Source organism: Eupeodes corollae, chromosome 1, assembly GCF_945859685.1.
Source record: "Eupeodes corollae chromosome 1, idEupCoro1.1, whole genome shotgun sequence".
Taxonomy (NCBI): Eukaryota; Metazoa; Arthropoda; class Insecta; order Diptera; family Syrphidae; genus Eupeodes; species Eupeodes corollae.
In genome coordinates this window covers 168,563,763-168,578,129 of record NC_079147.1, presented here as the reverse complement: position 1 = coordinate 168,578,129, position 14,367 = coordinate 168,563,763, and the positions used below count along the sequence as shown (strand labels likewise).

The 14,367-nt window shown below is 34.2% G+C and overlaps 1 protein-coding gene across 1 annotated transcript; it reads right to left on the bottom strand.

The window, feature by feature from the left end:
• Positions 1-9,985: 9,985 nt before the first annotated feature.
• On the bottom strand, positions 9,986-12,154 carry LOC129951080 (tubulin alpha-1 chain). Its single transcript, XM_056063093.1, has 2 exons — positions 11,994-12,154; positions 9,986-11,435 (listed from the first exon to the last, which is right to left on the bottom strand). The coding sequence occupies exons 1-2, from the start codon at positions 11,994-11,996 to the stop codon at positions 10,086-10,088; spliced, it is 1,353 nt and encodes a 450-aa protein (XP_055919068.1). The 5' UTR covers positions 11,997-12,154; the 3' UTR covers positions 9,986-10,085.
• Positions 12,155-14,367: the final 2,213 nt, after the last annotated feature.

Genomic DNA, 14,367 nt, shown 5'->3' with positions numbered 1-14,367 from the left:
ATCATAGAAATGATACAGTTTATTACTGGAAAGAAAACAACAAGCGAAACAAAAATTTGGTGAAAGAGTAAATATGATATATTATAAAATAAATGATTATACACATAAGAATAAATCCAATGTTATGCCCTAAACAATGAGAGCGCCACCTTTTCAATATTTCACACAAAGCACATATTTGTCAGTTATTTACATTATTTCTTTAAAGTAATTTGCTGAACAAACTTCGAGAAGACATTTTTGAAGATAGTTTGTACATTTTTTCCAAATGTTTGTAGTTATTGTGTCAACTATTCCCTTAACAACCTTTCTTTTAGGAAAAATGAAATTTTTGTTTTAGTCAACTGAATAAATACAAAAATTGAAATTGTTATTGGGTTAGAATAAAACAAGTTTTTGTTAATTTTGGTAGTGGGTAATCGTACTATTACCTTCGTTTTGTTCTTAATATAGGTGCACTAAATTTGGCTTCACGCTAATTAATCCCGGAAATTAAGGATTCTTTGACTTCAAACTGACGACCACCCTCATTAACCATCACCATAGTATATTTTATAATAATAAAAGTAGAGTAGTATAGAACGGCAGTCATTGTTCAAGCTTTTATTATGCGCACCGAGTTAATATAGGCTAGTTATCATATTGGTAGGCCAAGTTTATAAGTACAAATATATTACAATATTTAGGAAAATTTGTCTTCAAGATTCCCTTACCCTGCTGCAGAAATTTAAAGTTTTTCATCTAAAGAAAACACGTAATACCATTTTTCATCGATTTTTTTGTAGTTTTAAGAGTATTTATAATCGCATAAGTTTTCGATGTTCGTCAAATGGCGATTTTTTCTTAAGAAGGTTCGAATTTTTGAAAATGTTGAGCGACTTGCGTTTTCGACGAATTTTCGCTTTATTTTTTCCAAAGAACTCGATACACAATTTAAAATAGCTCGTCTTTCGGTCAATTTTAATAGTAATTGCACGTCCGTTACGATTTAAACATTTCAAATACTGCTAAAGTGATCAACCTATCAATCCTATCTCAACGAATTCTTCAGGAACTTTTACTGGTCACTATGATCCCATGATAGTGCCGTGGATATGGTTACAAATTGAATTCTTTGTGGAATGCGAAAGTTTATACCGAATATGGTACAATCTATCAAAGCCAAAGAAAATTGATGGTAGGATTACTGATGCGCGTTTCCTTTGCTAACTAAAAAGGTCATATTCGACGAACTAAATGTTGGCATGACCGCAAAAATTATGTCTAGAATACTACAGTGTCCCAAAGGTAGTAAAAATTTCTGGTCATTTGTAAAAAAAACATGAGCAATAGTATGAATTTTCGATTATTTCTAGGTATTCCTCAGATGAAACGGATTATAGAAAAACAAACATAGAACCGTTGGAAAGAAACGATAGAACCGAAGAGGAAGTTAGACCGGAAAGGTATAGAAACAAGGACACTTAACTTTTGAGTAAAAATTAATGCTTTTTAAAATTAATTTATTAGCTTAAATTATGAACGGACTATGAAATCAATAATAAAAGCGGAAGATGATCTAAGATTATAGCACAACCTTACTTACTTACTTAAGGTGGCGCTACAGTCCGGGGCGGACCTGGGCCTAAACCAACAAGCGTCTCCAGCCAGCTCGGTCCCTAGCTAGCTGTCTCCAGTTTCGCACGCCAAGTTGGTTGAGATCCTCTCCCACCTGGGTGCGCCACCTGAGTCGCGGTCTTCCTCTACTGCGCTGTCCCTAGGGATTGGATTCAAAGACCTTCCGGGCTGGAGCGTTGATGTCCATCCGCTCTACATGACCTAGCCATCTAAGCCGTTGGACTTTAATTCTGCTAACTAGGTCAGTGTCGCTGTACAGCCCGTACAGTTCGTCGTTATATCTTCTCCTCCATTCTCCATCTATGCGTACGGGACCAAAAATCACCCGAAGAATTTTTCTCTCGAAGCATCCTAAGACGCTCTCATCTTTCTTTGACAGGGTCAAAGACCGCAACTATTAAGGCTGAAGACTCTAGAAATGAAGAAAGATCCTCACCAATGCTGATAACAAGGAGATTATCTTATGAACCTAAAATAAATGATTTTAATAAAGAACTTGAAGAATTGAAAGAAATTCTGAAGAAAAGGCGGGCCAGTCAAAAAAACGGAAACATCGGATTTTTCTTCTGAGCATTCCGTTAAACATTTATCTACTAAGATCAAAAATAACATGAGTTCAGTGAATGGATATTATTTTATTACTGAAGATAATTCAAAATCTCTTGATAAAAATGACAAGTGGACTGAGAAAAGTAAGCATCCAGTAGTAAATTCATTATTTCCGAGTAAATTGGAAATTTTAGATGAACCGAATCAAGCTCCCGAAATTTCAGTTATTCAAAATGCGAACGGAAAACCGGATAGTCCGAAATATTTTCAATTCAGCCAAAGTAAACACAAAACAGAGGAAACGCAAAAACATGAAGTTGTTACGGACAGAGACAATGTCAGAACTCCAATTGATGCATTTAGTTTAATTTTTTCCGAAGGCATAGTAAACATACAAACGAAAAACTAAACGCAACTTCAACAAAGTCCACAATCATGGATTACGACGAAGACGACGTCTCCTTCTATGCTGGCCTGGAGACAGCATACTACCTCGGCTGAACGCCGCCGCCGCGACGCACCCAACCAACCTCCATCAGGACAACCGAGACTGAACAACCCGAGACAACCCAAAGACACTCTTTTTTAGCCATCGACTTCATGTTAAACACATGTTAATTTTTGTAATTCATCAATGTATAAAGTTATGTCCCCTTTGTGCCAACAAATGTTTTAATTTAAGTTATTGTTAAATATTATTTATGTTAAATTAAGCCAAATGTATATACATTTTTTATGGTTCAATAAATTAAAATGTAAAAAAAGCTGAAGCATTTATACTAAAACAGTTCTTTATAAAACAACTTTAAACGATATAGAATCAATTTTTTGTTCTTATTTCAAATTCGTAGTCTTAAGGTTTTAACAGCTAGATTTAGGAATATATTGAAAACAAAATATTGAAGACAGCTATTTCCGAGTTAATGAGAGCACATATGAAGCTGAACTCAGAGTTTAGATTCCAAATCAGCCAAAATAACAAATACAAGTCCCTCACAACTAATGATAAATTACTAAATGAGATACTAAAGTGATTGAAGCTGTATCTAGAAGATAAAGATTTGTACTTTGTGAAAACATCGTGCAATATTCCTTTAAAAATTAAATTGAGTTTTAAGCTTTTAAGGCTAGGGTAAAACGCAACAGCATATTATTTATTTTGGGAGTTACCTATATTTAAAAATGTAATGAAAATATGAAAAGTATCGTGTAAACCACAATACAGAAAAAAACTTAATTTTGCTGACCAAAGGGATTTATTTTCCTCCGTGTGCTATTCACGTTGTTTATTTCAATGTTAGAAAATGAGAATTAACACCCTACCATTATGCACCTGATGAGGACAAGATCAGAATTTGAATTATATAATTATAGTAAACACACATGTAAATGTAACTATTTTGTGCGCTTTTAAAAACACAGATGCTTTTCCATGTTGCTTCTAACGGATTCCAGACGTTGCAGTTCAATCCGACAACAATTCAGACTTTTGTTTTTATCTCTGATCCTAATAAGTTTGCGGTCTGTGTATTATCGCTCCTGTGTTCCCATTGTGTCAAATATGTAAATTTCTTATTCCAAAAACCACCATTTAATGTAAAAACCTCCAAGATATCAGTTTAGCATAGGCAGAAATTACGTAAAAAATAAAACAATGTGCCAAAGGTAGAACAAATTCCTAGTCATTTGTAAGAAATGTGCGTAATAGCCTTTCCACACCAAACTGAAAACCCGGTGTTCGGCGAAAAGTTTTCGAAAACTCATAATGTGTTCACACCAAGTATTTACAAGTTTTCGTTTGACATTTCCATTATTTTGATACTAATTGTCAAATTTTGTATAAATAGTATATTTTTAATTTAAAAATTTATTGGTTTTCGAATTTGTGAAATAAAATGAATTCTCGCCAAATTGTTTTGATTTCCATACATACAAAGAAAATGGAACAAAGCATGAAGTTCCTGCTCAACTTCATATCATTACCTCAAGGCTCTACCATGACCAGAAAACGTCAGCGTTTTATTTTAAAAATGTTGAAAATGAAAAAAAATAAGAGTATGATTGATGCAATTGAGAATCATCATCGCCAAAGAAGCATGTGGACAAAGGTAAGCTTCCATAATACCATTTACTTCTAAATTATAAAACAAACTTTCTACCTCAATGTCAGATACGTACAAGCACTTTTTGGGAACACGAAGTCTTATAAAACAATGATGAGTTTTTTAAACACCATTTTAGAATGAGCCGTGAAACATTCGACATATTGTGCAATGAGCTGAAAAATCTAGAAATGCACGATACCAACTTTAGAAAGTGCATGCGAGTACCTTTGAAAAAAAGAATAGCCATTGCAATATATACGCTTGGGTCGTCTGCTGAATACAGGACAGTTGCAGCTATCTTTGGCGTTGGCGTAATATTACATCATCGACGGTTCCGACGGGGAGAGTACGATAACTTTGGCGACAAAGTTTGATGACGGATTTGTATAGAACGGTTAAAAACAAGCATTTTTTACTATGGGAGGGGGGGGTCTATCACCCCCGTTTAGGTGGTAGGGGGAATTTAAAGAAATATATACATTAAATGGAACAAAAATAATTAAAAAATAACGGTAATACTTACAATTAAGTTTTATACCTTTTTTTAAAGCCAACATTTTTGTCTATTAGCTTGTTTTTAAATCAAGTCAAAACTATGCATAGATTTTAATAAAAAATAGTTTCAAAGTCAAAATTTGTGCAAAAAAAGTAAAAAAAAGGATAGAGTGTAATTTTTCAATACTTCAAGATTAATTACCACTGAAAACTATATGATTTTATTTTTTTTTAGTTTTTGAGAAAATTGACAATTACCAAAACAAAATATTTCAATTAAATTACTTTTTTCTTCACGTCAATTTTCAATGTGTTGAAGGTATGTAAGTCTCGTCAGTGAATTCATCGTCCGTATTAGTGTCACTGTGGAGTTCGTTAAGTTCGTCATTGATGGTCAAGAGCCGAGGTTGTTTTGGCGGTAACACATCTTCTAGGTGTTCACTGCGAACGTCGGGGGGTCGAAGTGCTTTAGTTGCAGACCCACACATTCTTTACCATCAATCCAACATGGGTATACTTTTTTTACATCTAGTAAGAATTCCTTTATTTGGGATCCCAAGTCGTCCTTATATTTGTCTTCAAGGCAATATTTTATGATCTTACTATATACATACTTGTTACTATGGCTACATTATATGTGTGTACATAGTTATATGCATATCTATGTATGACACAAACATATGTGCATATTAAGAAACTATGAGAATTAGCTGCAGTTGTGTTGTTGTAAAGGTAATGCAAATTTTTTTATAATGCAATAAATGTTCATGTTCAAATATATAAAATTTTAAAGTTTTGGCGAAGTATTTAACTGTATATTTAGAAAAAAAGGGATTGACATGGACATGACATATGTACATACGTTTATGTATATAATATCAATAATTTTTTTCAATCCAGCTTATTTAAATGCAAAAGAAACTTTGCATGCACTCCATCTTGCACCCACCGAACCTTGCTCCCTCTTTACCTTGCACCCACCCCAAATCCTATAGTGTAGCCAAGCAGGGGGGTTGCAGATCCTTACAGATCCCACTGTTGCATACCACCAAACTCGCACCTACCATTGTTACTATCAAAATAAGACCAGTCAAGCAAAAAAAAAGAATTTAAATTAAAATAGTAGTTGTGGTTATTTTCAATTTTCTCAAAAACTGAAAGATATAAAATCATCCAGTTTTCAGTTTTTGATCAAAAACAAATAAGAGCAATAAATTATGAAATAAAAACAGTGGTAATTAATCTTGAAGTATTGAAAAATTACACTTTAACCCTTTTTTTTACTTTTTTTTGCACAAATTTTGACTTTAAAACTATTTTTTTCAAAAACTATGTATAGTTTTGATTTGATTTAAAAACAAGCTAATAGACAAAAATGTTGGCTTTAAAAAAAGGTATAATACTTAATTGTAAGTATTACCATTATTTTGTAATTATTTTTTTCCATTTAATGTATATATTTTTTAAATTGCCCCTACCACCTAAACGGGTGGAGATAGAGCCCCCCTCCCATAGTAAAAATTGCTTATATTAAGCCCTTATACCAAAAACCGTTATTATATCTTGTCGCCAAAGTTATCGTACTCGTGCCGTTCCGACGATCGTTCCTAATGATACTACTTTTATAAGCTCGATTGAAAATGAAATTCAATTTGCTTGCAGCACAGTTTGCTGTTAATTCAATGGTGCCAATGATTAACAAAAAAGCGTGAAAGATTATATGGGATAAAGACCTTGACATTCACAAATAAGCTGGCCCGGATAGTACCCTTGCTATTGTGCTGAAGGGTTCCTCATCCGAAACCATTGAGTAAGTTTTTCCATCTGTTCCACTCTACAGCCCTCTTTCCAAGTGCATGGAAAACAGGATATGTCCAGCCTGTGTCTAAAAAAGTCAAAACCGTATGATAGATTCTACAAACAAATATTCAGGGTCTGGATACTCTAAAAAAGTGTATTTACTATTTTTAATGTCTGAAAAATTCGAATGGGTAGGTACACAAGCCACAGACAGCAATGAAATCAATATTTTACTCTACATTATTTAGGGTCAGAGTTTTCTTTTAAGAAAATAATAAATTTATAGTTCTTATTATACCAAATTATTACGTACGAACATAGGTACATTTAGATTGCCCTCGAGCAAACGACCTACCTACATATTTTAAGACAAATAAATATACCTACATTACTCCATGCTGAAATAATAAAAGTTGTATATGTAAGTATAAAAATGTCAAATCAGCAAACTAAACATAATGACAATTTGGTAGGTATTTCAAGTTTATTAATAATTTCTTAGCTTAGTTTAATATTTTGTAATTAATTATTAAAAAAATTATAGCTAAGTTACACATCGTCGTCTCTTCTTGTTTTATTTTAATATCATAAACAAGAGAATTAAGTCTAAGACATACTTTTCACTTGAACTATCTATCGCCCGATTTAACTAAATCGTCAGACAATGTACCTACAAAATTGCCCTCCTAAACAAATTTATAAAACACTTTATAGGTATACCTAATAAGTATGTAAGTTTGTATGGTGCATAGTGGGTTGCTATTGTGATATTTTAAACCTACGTACAATTTTGTGTCATGATTAGTCATCATAACTATGACTTCATGTAACAAAACGCCCCTTATTTGGTCTGAAAAATTTATAAAACTAACCGAGATCGATAATTTCGCCGCATATTGTATGTATATGAATATAGGTATAATATAGAGAAAAGTTTCCATGCGACATAGATTGACTTGCGTATTGCATTTTGCAGTTGTTATGTATGTTTAAAAGAATTTATACCACATATGTATATTTTTTTATGGCAACGAACCAAACAAAGTAGAGTCAAACCAAATACACTTCCAAAAACGTGGTAGGTTAGGTAACTATTTATGTGGATATATTTCATGGCATCAACCAGCTTAATTAACACACCTGGTTAAGGAACACATTAAAAAACATTGTTTTTAAATACGAGAATATAATTTTATGAAAATTTATTTATTTACAAATAGAAATATATACTTTGAAACTACATTCTAATGTAGTATCAAATTTCCTGAACGTCTAAGATAACAGATGGTTCAAATATTTATTGATTTTGGACTCCACTATACTACACATATGCATATTATGATATAATCTTGCTAGCAAGTAATTAAAGCGTTGGCTTGCTATTCCTCGAATCACACGTCATCTTTAAAAATTATAATTTTAATGTGGTTTTTGTGTTACCCACCTACCTACATGTATACCAATCATTTTTTTAGATATCGAATCATAAATAGGTTTGAGATTACTTAAATCAGAGTTACGCCTTATTTGTTTAATTATATTCCTATAACTAAACAAAATCTTATTTGAATGATAAAAATAAAATATTACATTAATTGAGCATTGTCATAGACCTAAATATTTTTTTTAACAAATTTGCAAAATAAATGCCAAATTAACATAACAATAATTTTCGAGCAAAATTATCTTACAAAAATAGGAATAATCAGAAACATGGACTTCCACACCATACAAAATACTTGCAACAAATATTTGTTTAGTTTTTGAAAGCATTAATTTTAATTTCAAAAAAACAAACCTAACATTGCTTTTCGTTCAGCTACATCTTTTTATTCTTCTTCTTTTCTTTTTATACCACTCCTCAAAGCTAACACATTATCGCCCCACTCTCCACATGCCTACCAATGCATAGCTTACCACAAGTGACGATTTCTCGTTCATCGACCCCATAGACATTTCTAAAATTAACTAGTGCATTGAAATCGTAAGGCGTCCCGTCGAGAGAAACAACAAATAACACAAGTTAAGTGATAAACAACGTTCGCTGTAACAAAATAAAAAATAATTTGTCTAGTTTCTGAATTAATCGTAACACGAAGTATGATGCACCAGTAGGTACAACCAATTATTCTAATTGAATCAGTTCAATTCAAGACGCTTCTTTTATTTTTACGTATTTAACCTTTTTACAAATGAGTTAGTAAATGATATACAGTGGACGTCCAGTATAACGAATGATATAATGTTCGAGGTCATTCTCTATATCGAGAGCGTTCGTTATATCGATCGACTTATGGGAATGTGTTTCTCTCTTTGTCTAAGAAACCATTTGTACAGCCGATTTTCCATATTAGAAAACTCTCCCTTTCGCATAGATTTACGTTGTAGAGAGCCATTGGGTGGCAAGTTCAAGTTCTTCAAGATTTTTGTGCGCCTTTTCTTAATCCCAAATATTGTTGATTTTGGCACACGGAATTTTATTGAAATTTCCTTAAGTGAAACGCCTTTGTTGCACTCATCAATAATTTTGACTTTGTCCTTTAATGAAAGCCGAGTACGTTGAGATTTTGTATTTATTTTAATATTTTGTACACAAAACTAAATCTACAAAATTATTACGGAGCGTTTCAACGAGACGAGACTTTAAACAACAAGAACACTATTTAACTGCTAACATTATCTTGCCGTCATGTCATTGTATATGTGTGTGAAAGACCCTACATAAAATTCAAAACTGCATAGCGATAGACAAACCAAAAAATAAGAATTCTAACAAAAATGTTTTAGTAGGCGATGCGAAGACTAAACGAAAAACAGAAAGCTTGTTACAGTTTTGAACCTATGGCGAGAATAAACTTATGTGTTGACATAAAAATATATGCACAGATCACAATGGCAAGAAAAAAAATCATTTTAAGGCAATATATATACGCGTTCGTTATATCGAATAGCAAATTTTTATCACCGTTCGTTATTTAGAGATGTTAATGTAAATTTCAAAAGCGTTCGTTATATCGCAAATTCGCTATATCGGGCATTCGTTATATTGGACGTCCACTGTATGCTAATAATAATAGTCATCATAAACAATCCTTAACCTATTTTCTTAGTGGTTTCGCTAACCAAAAAATTGATACTTTTCTGCTATGTTCCTAGAAGTTTCATGATGAAAACCAAATCCATTTGTGCAAGATGTAATTGACACATTCGTTAAATAACCCTGAACTTAAAATAACCTCTCCATCCTAAATTGGCTTATAAATCCTTCTTTGAGACCAATCACATCTTTAGAGAACTCCTTACATTAGAAATATGTTCTAAAAAATAAGTAATAAGAGAAAATACTCTGTAAGGGATAAGAGACGCCCCAAACAAAAAATACTTTTAATAAAATTAATTTTTTGAATAAAAAACAAATATTTTAACTTGAAATTATTGATGTTTTTATTTCAATTTCAATCTCATGTCTTGATTCGAAAAAAGACTCTTGGGTGTCTTCTTCTAAATGAATGAAATAACTTAATATTCCTCAGCACCTTCGCCTTCTCCATCTCCAGAATCCATACCGACTTCCTCGTAATCCTTTTCGAGAGCAGCCAAATCCTCACGAGCTTCGGAGAATTCACCTTCTTCCATACCTTCACCGACATACCAGTGGACGAAAGCACGCTTGGCGTACATCAAGTCAAATTTGTGATCGAGACGAGCCCATGCCTCAGCGATGGCTGTGGTGTTGGACAACATGCACACGGCGCGTTGAACCTTGGCCAAATCACCACCTGGAACAACAGTTGGGGGCTGGTAGTTGATACCGACCTTGAAACCGGTTGGACACCAGTCAACGAATTGGATGGTACGCTTAGTCTTGATGGTTGCGATAGCAGCGTTGACATCCTTGGGGACAACATCACCACGGTACAACATGCAGCAGGCCATGTATTTGCCATGACGAGGATCGCACTTGACCATCTGGTTGGCTGGCTCGAAACAGGCGTTGGTAATTTCGGCAACAGACAATTGCTCGTGGTAAGCCTTCTCGGCAGAGATGACTGGAGCGTAGGTAACCAATGGGAAGTGGATACGTGGGTAGGGCACCAAGTTAGTTTGGAATTCAGTCAAATCGACGTTCAATGCACCATCGAAACGCAACGAGGCGGTGATAGATGACACAATTTGGCCGATCAAACGATTCAAGTTGGTGTAGGTTGGGCGCTCAATGTCCAAGTTCCTGCGGCAGATGTCATAGATGGCTTCATTGTCGACCATGAAGGCGCAGTCGGAATGTTCCAAAGTGGTATGGGTAGTCAAAATCGAGTTGTATGGTTCAACAACAGCTGTCGACACTTGTGGGGCTGGATAGATGGCGAATTCCAACTTGGACTTCTTTCCGTAATCAACAGACAGACGTTCCATCAAAAGGGAGGTGAATCCGGAACCGGTACCACCACCGAACGAGTGGAAGATCAAGAAACCTTGGAGTCCGGTACATTGGTCAGCCAATTTACGGATCCTGTCCAAAACCAAATCGACGATTTCCTTTCCAATTGTGTAATGACCACGGGCGTAGTTGTTGGCGGCATCTTCCTTTCCGGTGATCAATTGTTCGGGATGGAACAATTGACGGTAGGTTCCTGTGCGGACTTCATCCACTACAGTGGGTTCCAAATCGACGAACACTGCACGGGGTACATGTTTGCCAGCGCCGGTTTCGCTGAAGAAAGTGTTGAATGAGTCATCACCTCCTCCGACGGTCTTGTCAGATGGCATTTGACCGTCAGGTTGGATTCCATGTTCCAAACAGTACAACTCCCAGCAGGCGTTACCGATCTGGACACCAGCTTGACCAACATGGATAGAGATACATTCACGCTGTTAAATAGAAAAATAAATCATCGATTAATGACGTCATAAGAAAAGAGAACAGGAAATAGGTGAAATCATCTAAAGAAAAAATGGGTGCGGCGTGTTGTAGAAAAAATGGCCGCCTAACCATCTGCCGGTAATTAAGCGTTTTTCACAGAGAATTAGAACAATAATGAGAAAAAATTGATTTACAAAAGTTAAGCAGGAAGGTAGAATACTGAATTCTTAGTTTATTGAAATTTTAGAACGCTATATCTACATCCAAGTTAAGTAAAAATTACTTTAAAACGAAAGCATGAAGAAACACGCCAAGTTTAACCAAATTGAAATTTTTTAAACAAAAAATTAGGATTATTCATTACAATTACATTTTTTACAAGAAAAATCGGTATAAATTAAGAAAATCAATAGAAAGCCGACGATGGCGTCATCCAACAAAAAAAACACGTCGCCATTTTCTTGTTTCTAAGAAACAAATTTTCTTCACGCAAAACATAAATTACCACGGCAAAAATGTCTGTATATGATTTGATTAAACTATTTAATTAATTAAACAAAACTTACCATATTGATTGAAGTTTTATAAGATTTTTTTCACAAATATAAATTAGAAAGAATTTAATCTAAGTTTTCACAGTCCAAGCAGCCAGCTATGAAGCTTCCCAAACTGATTTCGAATGAATTGAAAATTTTCTTTCGCTTCTATTTATACCATTTAGAAATTGGCAACGACGCCTACTTTTCTTCAATTTGATTGGCTGAGTTCAGGAAAAATGGAAAATCGATATAAAGGTTAAAACAAAATAATGTCGTTCTTAATCATCTATTACAATATTGAAATAAACCTGGGTAGAGTTTACATCGGCAAAATTAGGCAAAGACTGCAATGATTCAAAAACTATTCTTATTTAAGCAAGCAAGTTATTCACAAAATAGATAATGGTATATGGACTTCTAGCATTGTTTATAAAATCATTACATCAATTATGGCTCAGTGTGGCTGTGGAGCTCTTATACGGAAAGATTAAGCTTCAAAAGTAAGCTAATGTCACCGTAGACACTATGATGATCAGCAAAGTCTCTCCGATGATAGTACTATAGGTTATCTATACGAGCTGAAGACACTTTTAAAGAGACCCTTTGAAAGTGTCTTCTCCTAATTAACTATCCTTCTTTTCTTATAGGTTTAATGGAAACGCTTAAAACCAATCATTAAACTCCAGGGTGCGTGCGGTTTTTTTTTCTTAACAGTCTAATTTAAAACCTCTAGATTAATATATCATAGTTAAGGTGAGGTTTAAGGGCTGTAACTTTAATGGTTCATTATGATGCCACATAAATCTTAAAGATTTCTTTTCAATGAAAATTCTTTTAATCAATTACGAAACGTGAAAGACTGATTATGTTAATATGATTCGGAGCTATTAGGTCGTTATAGAAGAATTCTCCTAAGTAATTCTTGCGTTTATGAGCTGAAGTAGGACATGCACAGAGGAGGTCAGAACGGTTTCCTTCTCTTCCTCATCCATATAGCTTATGCAATAGTCATTCGAGAATATGCCTAACCACTTAGCATCCTTTACTATTAGACAGTGCCGGGTTATGACACTGATTATCGAGCTTGTATGTGATCTGCTTAGAAATAACAAGCACCTTGATCGCTTTAAATCTAGTGTAGACCAGATGTTTTTTGTGAACTGACACTTACTGATGTTATTCCATCTGGTGTTTGCCTTCTTTATAGCGTTCCTGCATTAGCAATAGTTTACATGTAGCGAAAGGTATGCCAGTATTTGCCATACGTGGTAATTAGTTGTACTGTTCCATTCCTGGAGGGTTTATCTGCCTTACAGTTTCCCGGAATTTATCTATTGCCCAGCACCCAGCAAAGGTAGATACTAAACTGATGTGCCATCTAATTCAATAATGATGATAAATATTGATATCACGTTTTCTTTAAGCCAGGGTAAGACTTCAAGACTTTATCAACAAAAGTTTAAAGTCGAATACGCTGCAATGATTTGGAAGACGGAATGAGAGACTTAATTATAGTCGTCCGGAGTACACACCTTCAACAACCCTTTTATATGTTTTTGATCCGTCTGTGGATTGACTCGTCTTCTAGGAATACCCCTATACTACCAGAAAGATCAGAAGGTATAGAAGTAAGTTTTTGAATTGCACATGGAGGGTTGTGTAGTCTATGTGCTTTAGAATTGAAATAAATACTTAAGAATTACGAAGTGGCCAATGTTGTTATTCATCCACTGTGATGAAGATATGCGATGCAAATCCGAGCTTGCAGCTATTATTTTGTTTACTAAGTATATCAAGTGGAGTTAGGTAGAGTAGGGTATCCAGTACCTCAGATGGAGTCATACAAAGTGATCTTTTTATGTATGATCCTTTGTAGGCAATCTAAACGTTGAAATTTATTTAGTTTTTCGTGGTCTATAACTTTTTCTAAAGTATTCCACCATACTAACACACCGTATAGTAAAATGGGTTTGACTACCACAGAGTATAACCAATGCGTACATTTATTACTAATATTATTTTTGCATGAAAAGAGAGCTACAGTAAGCTTTTTATGTACTTATATACAAGAAAGAATTCAATTTAGTTTTTATCTAAAATAAGAGCCAGGTACTTTTATATAGGGAGAGTTAATATATGGAATTTTGTTTTTTCTTGAAGATCAGACTAGTTTCACAGCGATCAGCTCAAAGTATTAGTTTGTCTTAAGAGTTTTGTAAGACTTCTTATAGGGTGTTAAGATGCTTCCGTGAGACCGCTATAGCAACGTCATTCGGATAGGCAATCATTCTGAAATTTTCTGCATACAGACCAGTTAGGATTTCATTAACCACCAGTTTCCAGAGGAGAAGGGATAGAACTAATCCTTGTCGTGTCCCTCTGCTAACAAATCTTCAAGCAA